This window comes from Thermobia domestica, chromosome 1, assembly GCF_964235325.1.
Source record: "Thermobia domestica chromosome 1, izTheDome1.hap1.1, whole genome shotgun sequence".
NCBI lineage: Eukaryota > Metazoa > Arthropoda > Insecta > Zygentoma > Lepismatidae > Thermobia > Thermobia domestica.
Window position 1 is genome coordinate 208,958,531 of NC_137454.1, and position 20,375 is coordinate 208,978,905.

Sequence of the window (20,375 nt, forward strand, 5' to 3'; positions counted from 1 at the left end):
ACTCTTAGCAGTGTTGGCAAAAAACATGGTTTTTATTGAAAAAAAAAAAACAAAAACTCTTTTTTTGTTTTTGTTTTGTTTAAACCTATTCTTTTGGGTTTAAATAATTTGCTCTATGTATTTATATCACATATGGATAGAAATAAGTTTGTTTCGCCTTGGTGTCATTATGCAGCAACCGGGTTATGCTAGAAGGGGATACATAAGCTTAAAGCGGAATCCAAACCGTTGCTTGCCTTCCGAAAGAAATTATACTCCATTTGAACTCGAAACCGGGGCCAGTTGGCCACAAATGCGATACGTCTGCCAACTCACTCACGAAGGACTCCTGATAAAAATACGTTGTACTAATCTCTACATACTTGTTAATATAATTGTCAAGAGTCATTTCAGAAGGTCAAAAAAATGTACAAGTTGCACAAGTGAAACCATTATACAGAATTACATATGGACAATTTCAAAATACTGCAGAGTACACAAGAACTAATTTAGTCCAAGTTAGTTCACTACGACTTTTATTACTCCAAGTTAAAGAAATGCAACGACTTAATTTGCATATCACTAAGAAAAGTGAATAAAGATACGAATTATTTGATTCCACTTTGACTCTGACCCATTAATACATAAATAAATACCAAAGATACTTCTGATTTCAATAAATGGCTCTCATGAGGTTTGTATGACACCCCCACAAGAGCATATATAAAAGTTGTTTTTGTAGTATAATTTCAGAGTAATGAATGGGGAATTTAGGTCTGATTATGATACGAATAATATACAGGAGTGAAACGTGATAACTCACAAATGTGTGTTCATCAAGATTTTACGAACACTTACGGCTCATTCCGCGTCAAATCACCCAGCCCATGTCACCCACCAATTCAGATTTTAATGAAACTTCGTGTACTTGTTAACACTACTAAGGTATGAAGACCTGTAAAATTTTTCTTCCGAAATCCTAATAGTTTGTGGGAAATACGAGACCAAAGTTTCAGAATTTCAGGCATCCCGGTCGTTCTCGAGGCCATCTAATATTTCGTAGAGCTTAATACAAAAATTCATCTCTCAGTATCTAAGCAATGTATCACTTGGAAATTTCTACCCGAGGTTTATGTAGAGCTAATAAAAAAAAAAAAAAAAAAACACCATCAAGATTGCTGTACATTAAGGGTGAAATGCACCCTTGCACTTCAAAATAGTTAATTTTTTGTGTAAATTTCTAATTTTACATAATGTGCATTATCGCTGTGAGGCGGACTAATTACCTTTGCGCTCTTTTTCTTAATTGAACCTTAAGGTATGTTCTACACTTTTACGGACATTTTTCGTTTTTTGGTTTAAATCAGTGTTATATATATATATATATATATATATATATATATATATATATATATATATATATATATATATATATATAAAACAGCTGGTTTAAACCACCTTGGTGTAAACCATCCAACCCTGACTCTTAGGGTGAATTTTTCGGGCGATTTTTGTTCATATTTGATAAATAAATTTGTCATTAATCACCTAACAGTATGGCATAAGTGACAAAATTGAACGTGGGGTAGTTTATTCTTAGGGCAGAGTTTTTTCCGAACGATTTTCTCAATAATGGCTCAAGCTACTTTGTTCATATTTCATACTTAATTTTTCATTAATAACTGTATAATGTTGCGTAAATGTACTCCTTACAAATAAATTCACAAAAAATAGGTTACTCTTCGTTTTTTTTTTTTTTTTTTTTTTTAACTACTTTCTCAAAAGCGACTTAGGTGAATTTGTTTACATTTCATAAATAAATATTTCATTAATATTTCTATAATGTTGCATAAATAACTTTCATGAGAATACCCACAAGGGTTAGTTTTCTCTTAGGATGAGTTTTTAAACAACTTTGTGTGTGAAATACAACTTACGCGATTTTTTATTTTATGTACCTGTATGGTACAGTATAAGTGTAGTTTACTTTTGGGAGTGAGTTTTGTTTAGGCGAAATTTTTCGAAAAAGCCTTATAATTTTGTTTGTATTTCACAAGGGAATGTTTTATAAGTGTAATACAATATGGTTTAGTTTGAGAAATTGGAGCGAGAAAGTTGAGTGGGGTGGCCCATGCCTTTTATGTTGCTTTAAATAGCAAAATACATCAAATACGACACCCAATGTACAGCATTTAGTGGCACATAAGTTAAACATAATTATGGCGTTTTTCTTGAAACCTTCAAAATTCAAATTTGTGGAATCTGATACGAGTTCCTTCCTTATATTTTATCCGATTACCTATTAAAAAGAAGTTATAGTTTTTACAAGAATGTTTTAATAATGCATTTGTTATTTTTGTTCACGTTAGATGTTTAAAATCACGTTAAACTGCTTTCAACATTTTACGGTTTTTTTTTTTTTTCATGTTGATCGGTTCATGTTTGGATGTTCATGATCGGTGAAAGATTTATAGAAAAAGGGAAAGAGGTGTAGGTTATATTTATTGATCTAAAAAAGGCTTTTGACCGCGTGAATTGGGAATTGTTAGGAGTTCTAACGAAGATAGGGTTGGAATGGAAAGATCGAAGACTTATAAGAAACTTATACATGAACCAACAAGTAAGTGTTAGGATAGAGCAAGAACTGAGGTAAGAGAGTGCAATTGGAAGGGGAGTTCGACAAGGATGCTGCCTCTCGCCAACACTATTTAATGTCTATCTAGAAGAGATAATAAAAAAGAGTTTACATGATAATGATGGCATTTCGGTAGGAGGTAGAATGATTAGATACGTAAGATTTGCAGACGATATGGCGCTTGTTGCAGAATCTGAAATGAAAATCAATAAAATGTTAGAAAAAATGAGAAACGGCTTGGAAGAATATGAGATGAAAATAAATGTTAGAAAGACAAAAGTCAGGGTGATTGTAACGAAGGGGTCTGTGTCAAATATAAAAGTAGGTGGGGAGAAAATAGAACAGGTGAATAGTTTTCAATACCTGGGTAGTATTCTTAGTAATGACATGAAATGCGAACGTGAAATAAAAGCAAGGATAGGAATGGCGAAAGAAGCCTTTAAAAGAAAGAAAAGTCTGTTTTGTGGGACCTCGAATAAAGAGTTGACAAAAAGACTCATAAAATGCTTCGTGTGGAGTGTTGTACTGTTTGGGACGAAAACGTAGACATTATGTAAAGGTGATGAAAATCGACTGGAAGCCTTCGAAATGTGCGTGTGGAGAAGAATGGAAAGAATTAGTTGGGTCGAGCGCAAAACGAATGAGAGAGTGTTAGGAATGGTGGGTAAGAAAAGAACACTTTTAGATATTATTAGGAAGAGGAAGGGAAACTGGTTGGGACATTGCCTAAGAAGAGATTGTATCATGAGGGACGTCCTAGAGGGTATGGTGGCGGGAAGAGGGAGGGGGCGAAGGAGATTACAATTAGTGGATGATATAAAAACAGAAAGATCATACGCGAAGACGAAGAAGTTAGCGGAGGACCGTGGAGCATGGAAGCTTCTCAGCTGCGGCAAGTGACCTGCCAATAAAGGCAGAATACCTATGATGATGATGATCATGTTGTTGAAGACCATGTCACGTGACACGCATGAGACCCGCGTGACACGCTTCCTGTGACCTGTACAGAAAAATCGGAGCGTGTGCGTCAGTCGCTGCAGGCCAAAGGGCACAGGCGTAGCGACCTGTGCAGGCAATCGGGAAAGAATCGAAATTCAGTTCTTACTACCTGCGAAAGCGTGTAGACCTAAGCGTGTGTGTGCGTCACTCCGACACACCTGTACAGTGTTTAGGTGGGTTGTGGCTAGTTCTTGAATAGGGAGGTCGATCGTCGTCTTGTTGTTTGCTCGCTATCTCTCGACTGAGTTAAAATCTTCAAATTTACCGTTGCGTGTGTGCGCTCTAGCCTGCACAGTAGGGTGGAGTGAAAAGAGGCCAAAAAAAAATTTTTTTTTTCGAAATTCGATTTTGGATAGGGGGCAAAAGTTGCATCATATTGTAGTACTTTACCACCGGAAATTTCAATTCTCTAAAATATTTTTTAGCAGGGGCGCAATGGGCCGTAAGCTTGATAGGTTTTGTAAATAAATACACGTTTATTATTCATTTGTGTAATTATTAGGCAGCTCTTCGCTTGAAGGAGACTATAATTTGAAGGTGTTAAGATTCGTTGTCGTGTCCAGGTGGATTTCTAAAGCTATCGAAGTTCATATTCTATGTTACAGGCTACATCAGTATTAAATTGAATGTTTCATAAATTTCATTCACGTCTTCAAGCAAAATACTGCGACTTTATCTGAAAAGTAGTCATGTATTTTCTTAAGTCAAATTTGGAACGAATAAATCTCGTGAATCTCTCGTAGCTCACATACTGACGAAGAACCTTCACTAAGTATTTTCACTGATCTTTCCACTGAAACATTGAAACTCAACACTTGTACTTTCTCAAGAACAAATTTCTCGCAATGTATCATCTGTAATATAAGTCAGTATTTGCGGTTCTGTTGTTTCACCCATTTTAGTTTATCATTTCTGTGTAATTACTAGCCTCGAAGTTGGACGGAACGAGTTTCACAACGCTTACATTGTTTTCTGGATTTGAGGATTTTATCGGCAGCAAGGATTCGCGTAGCTGATCTGTAGTCACCAATCATGGCAATAAGAATATTTTCAGAATTCGCATAGAATGCATTTCTGGGAATTACTTTATTGACAAAAGTTTTGTATGGTTCTTGCAAACATTACGAAAGTCTTGTGGTCAAGAACAAATGTTTAGCTCCGTATTTGGCAAGAGGTTTCAGTTTTATACTGAACCACACTGATGCATATACTTTTATTACGAACTTTACGAGAGTTTAGAGCTTCTCTCAAGAATTTGGCGTATATATACATAGACGCAAAAGTCTGCAAGCCATTGTTAACCAGCGAGTATGCGCAAGTTTCCTAGGTTTCTTATCTGTTAGGTTTTTATCACAGCCTCCTCTTATGACAGATTGACATATTTCATACAAATATCTTTGATCATAACTGAGATGACGCATGTTTAGGTATGTAGGGAGTTCTGAAGAAATCTTTCCGACTGGATTCGTCTCTCAATGATCTACCAATAGGACCAGACAAAGTACCAGTAGATACATAATCGATTTCTTTCAGTAAATGACGAAGTAGTAGTTCAATGATGTGCAATAAACGTATGCATCACTGCAAGGACCTCTCTAAATGGTTTTCTAGCACTCTAATCAACCCAACATTAGTATTAGTACCATCGCAGCCGATAGCTACCATATCTCATAGGTTCACATTATTTTCTTGTAATTCTAGGTAGATGGAATTAGCAGTATTCTTTGCTGATGCTGAAACTGTCAAAGAGACATAGCTGAGAAATTTATTACCCAGTTCTTCAAGGACACAATAATGTTCTTTCCTCTTCATATCTCTATGACTTCCGGAGCCGGACATTACAAGTGTTTGGTCTTTCTTCCTATCAAAATAGATGATACGAGGTTTTTCTTTATTAACAGTCACTTTAATTCTTACACTTTTACGATTTTTCGCAACCTCTCTTTGTATTTTACTTCTATCAGTTATGTTTTACAGCTGCTCTGGACTCACAATATTAAAATCTTCCAAAACTTCAGTAGCAATAGCTACAATTTTTCTTCTAGTCATGCCGGTTTTCTCCTTCACTTTTGCTAATGTCGAGAGGAATTTTCTCATTTCCGTGCATCTAATCTGTGATTGCTTTCTTGTCTTTAAAGGATACTTCGAACTAAAATCAGGATCTCCTCCAGCCTTAGCGTGTTCTTTATTGTCTTCGTTTATTGTTTCCAAAGATGACGAGGAGTGTAAAGATTCAATAATGTAACTGGTACTGTTTTGGTTGAAAGTTTGACCACAAGTTGCTTTTTGGCTTTCCTTTCTTCTCTTTTCTTTGTCCAAGTAACATCAATGTCACCGATTACCATTTTTCTACTTATCCTTTGGTCTGATAAAACACTCTCTCTGATTCAGGCATTTTGAGTGTTCTGTACAACGACACACCGTGAAATCTAAACACTTGCAAGCTGCTATATCAAATGGTTTATTGCCCTGCTTCTTCAATTCTTGTAATTTATTTCTTCTTTCATTTTCCCTCTTACTGCCAATTTTAAAAATATTTTCAGTTTCATGTGGTGACTGTTGATCACTATTGATACACGGCCGAGCGAAACAACAGGAATTGAAACACGTTACCAAATGTCTTCCACCTTTTCTGTTACCTTCGTGGAAACCAAATTCTCTGCTGGTTCTTTACTTCCGCCCCCTTCAGCTGCTGAAGCGTAAATAAATAACGTCTTCGTAAGTTGGAAGCGTTCTCCAGTCGCGACCTTTGGCACTACGAAACATCTCTTGTGCTCTTGACATATTCTACCTGGTTGATTTTTCCATCTTTCTTCTTTATAGCACAAAACAAAAACACCAGATACTAGGCTGTAATACAGTGGTAGATAATAAACCCATCAGTAACTACAAAAGCACAAAACTAATCAAATCACTAACGTAGCAACACGGCCGCTAACCAGACACGTGCCCGAGCACAGGTACAACACACTAATAACAATCGTCAAGCTGCCAAACAGTTGCACAATACTTTAGCACCTGCACGAGCGCGCGCCCTGATTTCGTTTTGTACCCTCTCATCTCCACCCACCAAACTATTATACTAGTGATTTAATACAGCTAACAAGTTCATTATACCAGAAAAAGACTGTTACTAAATAGCAAAAAAAACTTCTTTATGGCAAACTAGCAAATTGCTTATAGTTGATCACTTTTCGTCTAATTATTCCCAAATTTCAGGGCCATTGCGCCCCGGCTGAAAATAATATTAGTGAATTAAAAGTTCTTGTTGTTATGTACTGATACAGGATGCATCTTTTGCAGTCTATCTACATTAAAACTTACAGTCTGCTTCCAGCGAAGATCTGCCAAATAGTTGCGTAGTAAGTGGAAATTCATTTACAAAATCTCAAACTTAAGGCCCCTTGCGCCCCGGCTAAAAAATATTTCAGAGAGCTGAAATTTTCTATGGTAAAGTATTATGATATGCAACTTTTGCCCCCTATCCAAATTCGCATTTCGAAAAAAAAATTTTTCGCTCCACCCTACTGCACAGGTGGTATACCTTTCTGGTATATCGATGAGGTTTACCTGACAGGTACATCGTAACGTGTGTGCCGGGCCCTAAGGTACGTGTTGTGTAATGACCCAGTACGTACTTTATCTTTAAAAACATGCATCAGTTTCTGTCGTTGACTAAATACATGCTATGTACTCGTAGTGGCATTTTTACTTTTAAAATAATCTCTTTGCAGTAATCTCCTAGGTTTTTTTTTTTTTTTTTTTTTTTTTTTTCATTTGGCCATCTGTCATTACTGAGCCTAGAAACTTCTAAGTTTGTACTATATTCTCTTATTTCTCTGGTAGCATTTGTCATGTTGGTATGTGTTCCTTAAAATCATTAGTTCTTGTAGCTTATTGTTTTAGTACTTCGGTTTCTTTCTAATGCATTATATCGTACCGGTATATGAATATTTATGAACTTATCATTTAACAGTTGATAAATCATAAGTTTTGTGATTCATTAATTTGCAGTCTCTTTCTTGTTTCTGTCGAGAGAATAATCTAAAGTTCTGACTATACTAAAATATTTATATATAACCCTTTCGATTGCTTTTTACAACAAAAGTTCGCATGGACGGGTTGATGTAATTATATATTTAATTAATATACATTTGTTTTGTGTGTGTACTAGCTGAAATGCCTGTGCTTCGCACGAGGAGAATAGATTTATGGAAAATGGTTGAACCCATTTTCCTCTTACAATATGCATCTAAATGAAAGTATATTTTCTTTTCAAAAATAGTACTAATTGCCTCAGTGATACGTGAGCTTGTATATTCTAGCCACACGTCTCTCTGACTGCCTCGCCAGATTCTTTTATTATTCAGTGCATCCAATCAAAAGAGAGTAATATTAAGTTCATGTACTTTACTTTTATAATCTAGAAAGAAAATGATTACAAATATTAAAACACTACTTATTTGTGGTATTTTTTCATTGTATGTGAGTTCTAGGATTATTAATTGGCCAGCATACCATGATTTATATTTCATTTAAATTAGTTACGTAAAAATAACTATATGAGTTCAGTGAATTTATTGATCTTCATACTTGGAGTGACCGAAAATGAGAGAGAGTAAGAGCGACTCTCGCAATGATTTCGCTATAGTAAACACATTGGCACTGTAAGGTTAGTCATATCACTTGATTAAGAAAAATGTGCTAGACCGTTTCTGTTTCATTATAGATTTATTTTCCATTTATTTCAGAATGATGTGGAGCTCGGAAGATGAGTCCGACGAACCTGATGATTCAAACAATGAATTCGAACGTTCTAGCGTTTCATCTGATTCTGAGTTAGATGATTGGGAGACAATTTTATATAGTCAGATTCATCATGAAAGAAACGAGTTGGCAGACAGTGAACACATCGGATCAGAAATACCTGAGAGACAGCTTATCGGAGGAAACAATACTGTAGATCGCAATAATGTACAAGTATCTAAAATTTCATCATCATTTCAAATAGCAAAGAGTGATCCTGGCTCATTTGGCTCAGATATTAATAATGGATGCGATCAGATTTGTACAAGTACTGTGTTTCATGTAGAGAAAATACCAAATAAACGCGTTGCGACTCAGGTTGCAGTTATAAACCCCAATGATTCGTGTGAAAAGGAAAAAGTTGAAGAGTGTCATTTAAGCTCTGGAACGTGCAGCCAAGAGAATATTGAAAGAAACAGTGATTTGAAAAATGTGACAGATATGACGGATACAATGGTCATTGGAACAGAAGAATCCACAAAAGACGACGTAGCCAGTGATGTTTCACGATCGTCTGAATCAAGCGACGTAATTATGATAGAAAGTGATAGTGATGATTCCATTGAAGAACTACCAATACCAGAGCCTGAGCCACCGGAACTAATTACATTAGAAAGCAGTGGCGAGGAAGCACATGAACAAGAAGTAAACAAGTCGGAAAAGAAATTGACTTCTGAAAGTGTTCGAGTCACTGAAAATGAAGAACCGGTTGAAACAAGTAAGTCAGTTGATCGCCTTGAAGAAAGCAGCACAAAGAAAAAGCAAAAAAAGAGAAAGAAGAAAGAGAAAAACAATCCGGGACAGAAAACAGGATTGAATACAAAAGAGCAAACTCCTCAGTCTAAGCGACAAGAAATTGAAACACCAGATCTTATAGTACATATTGAGGGACTGAGAAAATCTTCGCCTAGTACCTCACGCATGGTTCTGGAAAAGACTGGAACTCCTGTTAGAAACCTCAATACAGGGAATATAGACATCACACCAGCATCCAAAGAAATCAATAGTAGAGTACGAGCACATTCAATAGATAGTAGTAAATGTTGGCCTCAGAGTATGATGGACTTTTATAATGAATCGTGGGGTGGCAAGAACTTTGATGTGGCCGAAGTGCAGAGAACCATGTCAGGTGAGTATAATATTTTCTGGAGTGTAGCGTACTATGTTTTACAAGTCCTAGTTTTATTCTAATAGTAGGTTCCCTTGTATCAACAAAGTATTGAATTTAAAAAAACTAAAAGTTTTAAATGTGATTTGAATTTTTGTAGAACATTCTTCAATCATTGTCAAAATGTTGGCTCTCATATGTAGAATTAACGTGTATGATATGCATAAATTAGAAAAAAAGTAAATCAGATTGTACGTGTAAGTTGAAGTAACAGTAAAACCATAGAGATTGTTTTTTTAAACACCATGTCCAATACTTAAACTGACAATGTTATAGATTAATTTATACACTAACTTAAGAAATGGCATAACTCTTGATTGAACATTGTGTTAAATATTCGATAGGGGACTGCTTTCTTCTTGTAAGTTATATGCTGAAATTGATATGAATTGAACTTATCTTTTTGAGACTAAGGTAAGGTTACATCCTGGCAACACAGATGTAACTTCACAAGTGTGGTTACTTTTATATATATATATATATACGTAGGAGCTGTCTATCTTGGGTTTAAGAGTTAAGAATTCACAGTGTGGATGGTAAATTTCTTGACAGTATTCTCGAAAACTATAGTACATATACAAAAATACCTCCTTCTTTTGTGATGGAAATTTTTCTTTATTTCTTCATAAAAGGTATATAACTTACTGTTCTGACTGTTGTTATAGTTGAAACAGAAATGTTAAACATCAAATTTAGTGGCCCCACGTAGCATAGTCGTAGCTGAAGCTCTCGCCTTTGGTGCGATCAGTTCCGGGTTCGATTCCCAATGGGGACACTCGGTCGAAAGAATATAACAGCGTTTTGAGGCCAGCTATCCTGAGTGTTTTTTCCTGGGTTTTCCTCATTCACACCAGGCAAATGCCGGGATAGTACCTGGTACGCAATATAATAGTCACAGGTCGCTTCCTTCCTTTCCCATTTCTTTATTTTCCAATTCCCCGGGCAATGTGATTGCTGAAGGACGTCATTCTTCATATGTGTGATGGGCTGACACGGCCATAGATGCCGAAAGCCCAGAAATTAATTTCTAATCCTAATCCCTAATCGTAAACGCCAAACTTAGGCTGATAGTCAGCATTGTCAAGACATAGGTAAGACATTTAGGCTGACAGTTGTCAGTAGTGTAAAGACATGTAAGAAAAGACTTTAGTGGAAATAGGATGTATGGAAGTGAAACACGTAGGAGTTGATGATAAGAAAGAAAAATGAATATCTTCTAATATGGAAATTTTTACGGTCTGTGGTTGATGACGGCGGTGAAATTCTTAAAGTCGTGGCCAATCTAAGCTTGCAGTGACGTAAGCACTGGCCCACTCACAATCAGAAGGAAAGTATTGTATTCATGCGCGCTTTAGGAGCGTTTTCTATAGCCAGCCAGTGTAGGAATCGAGACAGAGCTTCCGATTGATGATCACATAGCAGTTAGTCACGTTCGAGAATCAGTTGATAAACAGTACAAAAGAAACACCCGAAATTTTTTTATCCGTGGGATCCTTGTTCCTTTCATTGCGCCAAAATTTATACACTTTCTTACCCCAATCAGAAATAAGCGCTCTGCCACTGAGCCCCCGTGCCCCGTATAGAATGGAAGAGAATGAAAGTGCTTACAAATCACAGATCTTAAAAAAAGAAAAAAATCCTTTTGTTTGTCTGGGCCTTATTCAGTGCAATTTACGTCAACGCAACGCAACAATTGCATCTTAATTTGCGATAAGCAAATTGTACGATGAAAGCATCTCTCTTTAATACATTATGGGAAACCTTATGGTAAATAGGGAAATTTTAAAGATGCGAATTATAATAGAAAATTGGATCTGATAAAGTACATTGTGCTATTCTTTGTGCTTCTACTGTGTTTTTATTTAAAAATGTGTAATTTGGTTGGATCTGAGTTCCTTTTAACACTGAGGGTAAATAATGCGTTGACCTCGAGTTTAAAATAGGTTCCCAGAGGGATTAGAAGCTAGGTCTCCCGCACTGAAAGCGCGTACGCTAACCATGTAACCAAGGAAGTTCAAGAGCTTGCCTAGGTCTTATACTATTTCTGTCGTTCATTTGTAGAAAGAGGCGATAAAAATTGTGTTTTAAAGCTTAAAAACTTGTGTGTGTGTGTGTGTGTAAATCAGAATTATTGTTGATTTGAGTCGAAATTTCCATCATCGTGGGAGCCTTGTTGCTGCAGTTGCTCCAAAATTTATGTATTTCCTGACACTTTTCAATCGTGTGCCTTTGTTTTTCACCTTGTCTCTTGTCTACGAGTTTTGACACTTTCGCCTCTTCCAAGAATTCTTTTTCCGAGGAAAAGAACATCTCTCATATCAGCGGTAAGGCTAACAAGATCTCACATTCTTAGAGGGATCGGCATGTCATAAATGTGAATACATGTTTAAAACAATTTGCGTTGCTTGGCTATTTAATGGACTGCCACCTCTATGTAATCGAAAATCACACAGGTGAATAGACTGAATTGCTCTTGCACAGGACGTTATATTGTACCTGTACAGCAGAAAACAAGCTATTTTATACGTATGAATTATTGTACTTCACAGGTATATTGCAGGTCTTTTATCAAATCATAACTGCACAATTTGTTCTACATGAAGAGTAATATTCTTTAAAATGTGGGATTATTTGTTTGCACGGTGGCTCATTGGTAGAGCGCTTACCTCTGATACGCGGGGTCCCTGGTTCGATCCCCGGCCAAATTTGTGGTGGAGAACAGTGTATTTGGGGTTTTCTTGGGGTACTCCCGTTTTCTCCCACATTCGCATTTTACCAATTCTTCTAAATACGCCTAAAGAGCAAAAACGTGGGACGTTAAACTGAAATATTTAATTTCTTTTCTCTTGTACCTATTTTATTCAATACTATTGCGAGTGCTTCGTATGTTTTAAAACAATTTTTTCATGTCGTCATGATGTAGCGCACTTGATGCTTTTTAAACTGCTGAAGTATTTTAAATTGGGGGGGGGGGGGATTCGAGCGGAATACTGAATTTAATGTCGGGATATTCGTATTCGTTTAACTTTAACTACTGAATATTTTCAGTTGAGTCTTTTGTTTTGCTCTGTTGTAGAAGCGTGCCCTAGATCTTATTTTCTTGGAAATCTTGTTTATTGTGGTTTTTCTAATTTTGTCACAATGCTTTAAAAGCATGCCACTTTCTGTGATGAGGATGGATGCAGCCCTTAAATTAGACCAAAAATTACACGCAGTGGTACAATAGGCACCCAATACATACATGCAAGTTCGGCGCGCTCAAGTAAAACAAAAGCTAAGATTTGGTCAGTTCGGTGTTCCAGTGATCCCGACAGAACAATTGAAATTATCTTATTAGAACTGTGGGAAGAAAAATGATGATAGGATTGACACTGAAAATTGTTTTACTCCAAGTCGAAACCTCGCTCTAAACGGACAGTATCAAAACAAATTATGATACCATGAAGTGAATAGGATATGTCTTTGCTAGAAATCATCATCATCTATAGAAGAAACAATCGTGAGACCATTTTCGTTCGAACGTAGGAACGGAAATTAAATTATGACTTGGCTCTCTGAACAAAAGTTGGAATGACATCATAACACCTTCACCGTCCTCACTACCTCAGAAGATAATGCACTGAGATTTAAGATGTATGTACTGTTTAAGCTAAAGAAGTTCGTTGACTAACGTAAATATTTTCATTATTATTATTATTATTATTATTATTATTATTATTATTATTATTATTATTATTATTATTATTATTATTATTATTATTGTTGTTTCCTGTGCAATTAATTCCCATATATCTATTTCCACTAAACTTTTTCTTTCCTGATGTCTTGACAAAGCTGACAGGTGTGAGCGAAAGTTCGATGTGTAATATTTTAGTTTGAATTTAACTATGAGAGGATACAGAATTTATTAAGTAGATCTTAATTTCTTATGCTACAGATTTACACAGAAAGAAAGAGTATGACCTGTTGCGAAAGTATGTTCGAAGGATTTTAGCCTTTTCAAACTATGCTATGAATAAGCATCGGAAATCTCATAGAACGGCTGTGTCTGTCTGTTGACAAGTATGAGAGCAAAAACGGTAAGAGATACTGGGAAGCGATTTTTTACAATCGACTCAACAACCCAGGAATAAGTTCCATCACATTCATTAATTCTTACCACTTTCGATTTGAGGTTAAATCACTTGCAGTTTCAATGTTGATCGCCAGAAAATGGAAACTGTAACAGATAGGAGATAAACGTTTTTTTTTTTAAATGACTCAGGATCTGAAGAGACGATATCATCATCACTCGCATATCACTAATAAAACTGGAAGTGGTAGAAATTTATTAGTACATTTTCGGTTTCAATATTGATCTCCATAGAGCAAAAACAGCAAGAGATTGCGAATAATGATCTTTAGATATGGATTCAACGTCGGAGGAACACATTCTGTCTTTGATCCTATTCCTCTATTACAACCGGAAGTTATAATAGATGTATTGCTTCCAGTTTCTGTAGAACTCGCATAGTTTGGAAGTTTGTCGTAGTTTTGCAATGTGAAACGAAATATTTTATATATTAAAATTACACATTCGTCGAAAGTAATAACTTTTTATTGAAAGAGTGGGATTTTATTCCAACTTCTAAAACAGCATGGCTTTGCGGAAGGTTGCATGTAATTATGTCGATCTGCTTTATTAAACTGTGGGAGTGCTGTATTTAATGGGTTAAAGAATGAAAATAATATATATATATTTTTTTTTTTACAGATTCTGCTAATTGGAAAATAAATGATGATGATAGATACGCTTCTGTAAGAAAAAACGACCGTTATTTTAAGAAGAAAGTGCGTTGCAACAATTGTAACCAGTGGGGACATCAACTTAAAGATTGTCCAGATCCTATTCGAAAACCTCATTGTCATATGTGCGGTGAAGAAGGCCATTTTGAACCACGATGTCGAAGCAGGATTTGCCTAGCAGTGAGTTCAGTTATTGCACTGTATTTTATATTTACTTCAATGATTTTCATCCTTATGTTAAACGTTGATGATATCCATAAATTTACTCCATTACACCATACTTAGAAGGGTTCGATTCCCGGCAGGAGCTCATGTGGTTCGGATTCCACGTTAATCAATAGGTGCATGTTTCCTTATAGCCTCACTGCTGAACAGGACGTTAAACTCAACCATCCTTAGAAATTTTCCTTAAAATTCTGCCATAAACATTGATCAATTGTAGATAACCATCCAACATTTTTCACAAACACCTCATCTAATACTACTACAATCTCTATTTCTGATAGGTAATTATTAATTAATTTGTTTTCTATGTCCGCATTGGGATTCGTTGTTTCAATCCCCACCAGAGCAAAATGAGTTTATCTGGCGAAAGAACAGGTTCATATACGTACAGGTGAATCAAGGTTCATAATTCCTTGATATAGAGATTTACTTGCCAGGTTATAGGAGACCCCTACGTTCCTTTGGAGAATCCCTCACACACATCTTGTAGATGTTTGAAACATACATTTTTCAATCGAGCAGGTATGACTGCGAGTGTCATGCTCTAAATCGCACTCTCTACGTATCATTGTTTTAGAATTACAGCTCTCTGAAGTTCATTTCCCCATGCTTTTGGCACCTTATATCGCCGAAACTATCCCTTACTGACTAAACTTCCAGAGGATTTTTTTTTTTTTTTGCTTGTTTCGGTGTCAGGAATCAGCTCCCGAAATTTGTTCAAATAGTTTATCACCCTATATATATATTCTACTTAACATGATGGACTTTCTTCCAAAATCATCTTCTTTCAAAATCTTAAGATGTGCCTACCATTTATATCAACGTTTTGATAAAGGGCAGGGAATAATGACTATAAGACATTGGTCAGACTGTGATGACGCGCTGACATTTATTAGTATTTCATCGAATCAACACCTCGCTGAGTGATCTTGCGGGCGGGAAGAGATGGTACATCTTTTTATCAGATGTCCATAGTGTAGTGGCTTATTTGTGAGATATGTATTAATAGCTATAGAAATAATTTAAGGGATGCTAGCAAACAATAATAATAGGTATATAATAATATTTTTATCTTCGTGTACGTCTTATGTTATTCTGTTAATATCTAGAAGTCTAGACATTGTATAGGTTAGGGATTCTGTAAATAATGATTTCTTCCAAAGTCCATACTTATTGATTGAAGAGATTGCGTTATTTTGTTAGGTTGGTTTTGCTCACTGTGGATTGATTTAAATCATTTGATTTTTAAAATAAAAAAGCGTTGATTTAAATCAAATTCCGAAATAAATTAATTTAAAGCAAAAGTAAGTAGAATTCCGTTTCTGTTCTATTATTTCGATTATGGAAGATAATCATACAATGAGACCCAAATATATGTACAGCAACAGCACAGTATGAAACCGAGTGTTCCATGCAGAGGATGATTAGGGAAAATCCCGTTTTGAATGGGTAACGGTGGAATCCTGCTTTCTTCTCTTCGTAACATAAGGTTTTTGAATCGTTAATTATTAAAAAATCAAAGGGAAAAATCACCATGGACATTTCAAGACAAAAATACTTTTGTGTGCGCGTCTATTTGATCGTAGATAATAAGGGCGTATTCAGAGGGCTCCGATCCCCTCTCCGGAACCTAAAGTTTTTTTTAAATAACTTTAGGTGAAATTTATGTATGTTATATGTATTTCGTGCCGCAAGCTAGTTCCAATTTTTGTGTTTTAATATGCTCCTGCCAAATATCAGGAACTCTTGTCGAAAAAAAAAAAGTCATACTAATATACGCTGCTGTACTTTTTCCTTAATGCTTAAGAAACATTGTTTGGGGTTGAAATAGGTTAACGATTGGGGATTAATTCAACATTCAACCCCAATACTTTCACTTAAATGGCAGGGACGTATTTAATACTAATTGACATTTAATACTAATTCCTAATGTTTTTTTCTTCAGACCGCGACTTGTATTATGCGAGGAGGAAGATTTTATTTAAATCAAAGAAAACAAAAAAATTTTTTTTTCCAAAAAATCATTATTTTGTCCACGTTGGTTTTGCTTTACGTCCGTTTTCAATACTGAGGTCAGTTTTTTACATAGGGTCCTAATTGCGCTGGAATTTTAATTCCGTTCAGTTTGGAGGTGCACAGACACATGCAAGATAACCTCACACAGACTAGGCATTTCTCCAGCACACTTATCTCACATTCAAGATAGCAGGATTTACAGAACATATTCACAGGTTCTTACGTGAAATTTTGTTTTGCATGCAGGAAGTAACGAGCTTAATTGAGGCAGGGTTTATGTGCACTATTAATGTATAATATAAATTGAAAGTTACTTAGTTTGTGACTTAATCTGTTGAACCATCCGACCGATCTGGATCAAAATTTCAACATAGATGAGGTTCGGGCCTAATAGTGTTTTTATTTATTCACTTTGACGGTAGAACTTAGGTGAGCGGAAGATATAAAAAATAAATAACCCTTGAACCTAACGACCAATCTCGATCAAATTTTCAACATAAATGAGGTTCGAGCCTGAAATGTTCTTTTCATTATCTCACTTTGACGGAACAACATAGAGGAGGAAAAGGAGGGAGAGATACACAGAAATCAATATATATAATGGTAGTCTGGGTGATTCTAAGCAAAAAGGTTCATATGAACATGGGTCCTAATCTCAACGGTTTCAGAGCTACAGATTGTGACGCATTTTTGATTTCATGTTATGTATTGGTCACCCTATAATTATTCTACGGAGATAAGATATAACGGATTTGAAAGATGATGGAATTGCCTTTCTAACGGTATGCAGCACGTTAGAAGTGAAGCTATTGAGGGAAATTTGGGAAAGTTAAGGTTATTTAAAGAGATTGGATGGCAATACTGATTCCCAAATAGCCCTCAATAACTTATTTTCCAAGACAACATCGCCACATATTGCATACCGTTGGAAAAGTCATTCCATCATCTTTCAAATCTCTTATGTCTTACCTCCGTAGAATAACTACAGGGTGAGCAATATGTAATATGAGTCAAAATGGTTCACAACCTGTAGTTCTCAAACCGTTGAAATTAGAATCATATGAACGTTTGTGCTTAGAATCACACATACTATCATTTTCCGAAGTGTTGCCCCTTTCTCCTGAGACACCCTGTATATAAATTAAAGTGACTATGTTTGTGAGTTAATAATTCTTTGAACCACTCGACCGATCTAAATTAAATTTTCAACATAGATGAGGTTCGAGCCTGGAAGGTTTTTTATAATTTCACTTTGACGGAAGAACTTAGGGTAGGAGAGGGGAGGGGTGGAAATATATAAAAGTAAATAAAACTTAATAACGCTTGAACCACCAGACCGATCTGGATCAAACTTTCAAGATAGATGAGGTTCGGACCTTGGATAGTTTTCACCTGATGGCAACGTAGGGGAAGGGGGATATTTAAAAAATGAAAGTCTTTGCGACTATATAACTCTTTAACCACCCTACCGATCTCGATCAAGTTTTCAACATATATGAAGTTTGGACCTGGCATAGTTTTTATCATATCCTTTGACGCTGCAACTTAGGGAAGGAGGAGGGGTGATATTAAAAAATGACCGATATTAGTGCCGAATCCGTAGTTTTCGGGGTCGCTGAGAAGAACAGTGACGCTTTCGATGCTGTATAAATCCAAGTTCAGCCCCGCAACTTGGAGGAGGGAGAGATACATAAAAATGATCGAAACTAACCAATATTACTGTCGAATCCATACTTTTCGGGGTCGCTGAGTTGAACAATGACACTTCCGATACCGTTTAAATTCATGCCATTAAAAACAAAAAGAGCATATTTCACGGGTACCAAACACATGATAAGGAATTGTGCATTTAAAATTTTTATTTTAACCCAGCGAAGCAGGCAATCGATGCTAGTTAGTAATAAATGTGACGGACTGTTGGTCTTACTAATGGAATTAGAAACAGGGATTAAAATTACTGAGAGTCTGAAGGGGCGAGAACCCATTTCAAACAGTAACTTCATTTACTTATGTTTTAGGTCCAGGTAAATGGCAACGTTGCAGTTTTATTTAACATAGGGAGCATGAAGATTACACCGCCCAAACGGCTCGTCCGATTAAAAAAAAAAAAAAAATCCTTCACTTTAGATTGAAAACATCATATTTGAAGACGGTTTTCCCCTCTTACATTTTATTGTAACACCGACAATAACAGTTACCTTATGTCACGGGACTTTTGAGTCACCCTCTATATATATATATAGTAATAATTTTAACAGCATCATAAGATTATAAGAGTGAATCATTTAGTTGGTAGTGGTTGCTTCCTATGTTTTATATTTACAGTATTCATTTTATATTTCATTTACTAAAGTGAATTACTGGAGAAAGCTACATGAATTAAATTACCCTTTGACGACAAGATAGCATCTGATCAAGTGTACCTCTACTGATGACATAAGAATTTAATCCCTAATTGATACGTTATCTAATTCAGGAAATCTATCGTAAATTCAAAGTTAAATTTATGCTAGCGTAGTATTACCTAAACGCAGTTTGAAATGAAAATATAACAATGTTCTCGTCAGCATCTTCATTATTTATTATTATTACAATTATAATAGAGAACATAAGGATTGAAATTATTGTTTTTAATTTCAGTGTGGGAGTCCTTCCGCTTTCTACACATACTCGTGTAACAATTGTCGAAACACTATTCTGAATCAGCTGTGTGAACTATGCAACTATAAAGGACATAATCGGAAAGTTTGTCCTGATCTGTGGAGGAGATACCATATTACGGTACGTATGCAAATTGTTGTATTATAAATCTAGACGATTAGTTTCTCTGTAGTACGTAGTGTTGTAAACACAGTGGCTCTGGAGCGAACCTTACACTTGTATTTATTGAGGTTAGGATGAAGATACTTCAACCTAGATAGGGCCGATTTATTTTTTATTATTTATTTATTTGTGTTGTTTATTTTAATAATTGAACCTAACAAAGAACATTTTTGAAGAACTCACATTGAGATGTGAAATAACAGCCGATCTTTATGTAGGACGCTGGCCTCATACACGATCATTAGAACATTTTGCTATCCTTACATAGTACTACACATTTTCTATATTTCAGTATACTGTCGCCATGCTTGTAGGGCTATCTAGTTCTATAATATACTAAACTATAAAAATGTTTATCTTAATCACAGGCTAGTTATTAATAAAACATTTTCCCAATAAATTTCAAAACAAGTTTTATTTATCATATAAAGGTTATACATTTTACATAGTATGGTTACTCTAGTTAATACTATGACAATTTGTGTTAGAAATATGAAAAAGCTTACACAAAAATTGTAAATAATTTCTTGACACTTATGTTCTTATATAATTTTGGAAAATGAAAAATTTACTGCTTTAGTGTGATAATTTTTAAAAAAATACATAGAGTCCTACTCTCATTTAAAGCAGTAAGTTGTCTCGGTGTGACACAGTTTACATTTCGCCTATTTGTGTTGAAAGAGTACCTAGTGGACAATACAAACATAACAGATTTCGTCTTTGAGGTCTTTCAGTGGTTTGCCTTTGGATTTTGGTACATGACAATTTCTTCGTAAAAGTAAACAAGCAGTTTCACAACGGAAGGATAGCTGATCGAGATCATCACCATTAAGCCTGTTTAGTCGCCGAGCATTTTGTGCTGAAACATTAATCAAATGACACAAAAGAGTTAAATAGCACTTTACCTCTAATAGATATTCTGTACAACGCAGTATTTTG

General features: G+C 35.5%; 1 protein-coding gene across 1 annotated transcript in view; it reads left to right on the top strand.

The window, feature by feature from the left end:
- Nucleotides 1–20,375, top strand: part of Zcchc7 (Zinc finger CCHC-type containing 7) — a 39,640-nt gene that overhangs the window by 5,997 nt on the left and 13,268 nt on the right. Inside the window, exons 2-4 of the mRNA XM_081769300.1 lie at nt 8,365–9,548; nt 14,341–14,552; nt 19,254–19,394. Coding sequence (XP_081625426.1) covers nt 8,366–9,548; nt 14,341–14,552; nt 19,254–19,394 — 1,536 coding nt within the window. The 5' untranslated portion in view covers nt 8,365. The remainder of the gene's footprint in view (nt 1–8,364; nt 9,549–14,340; nt 14,553–19,253; nt 19,395–20,375) is intronic.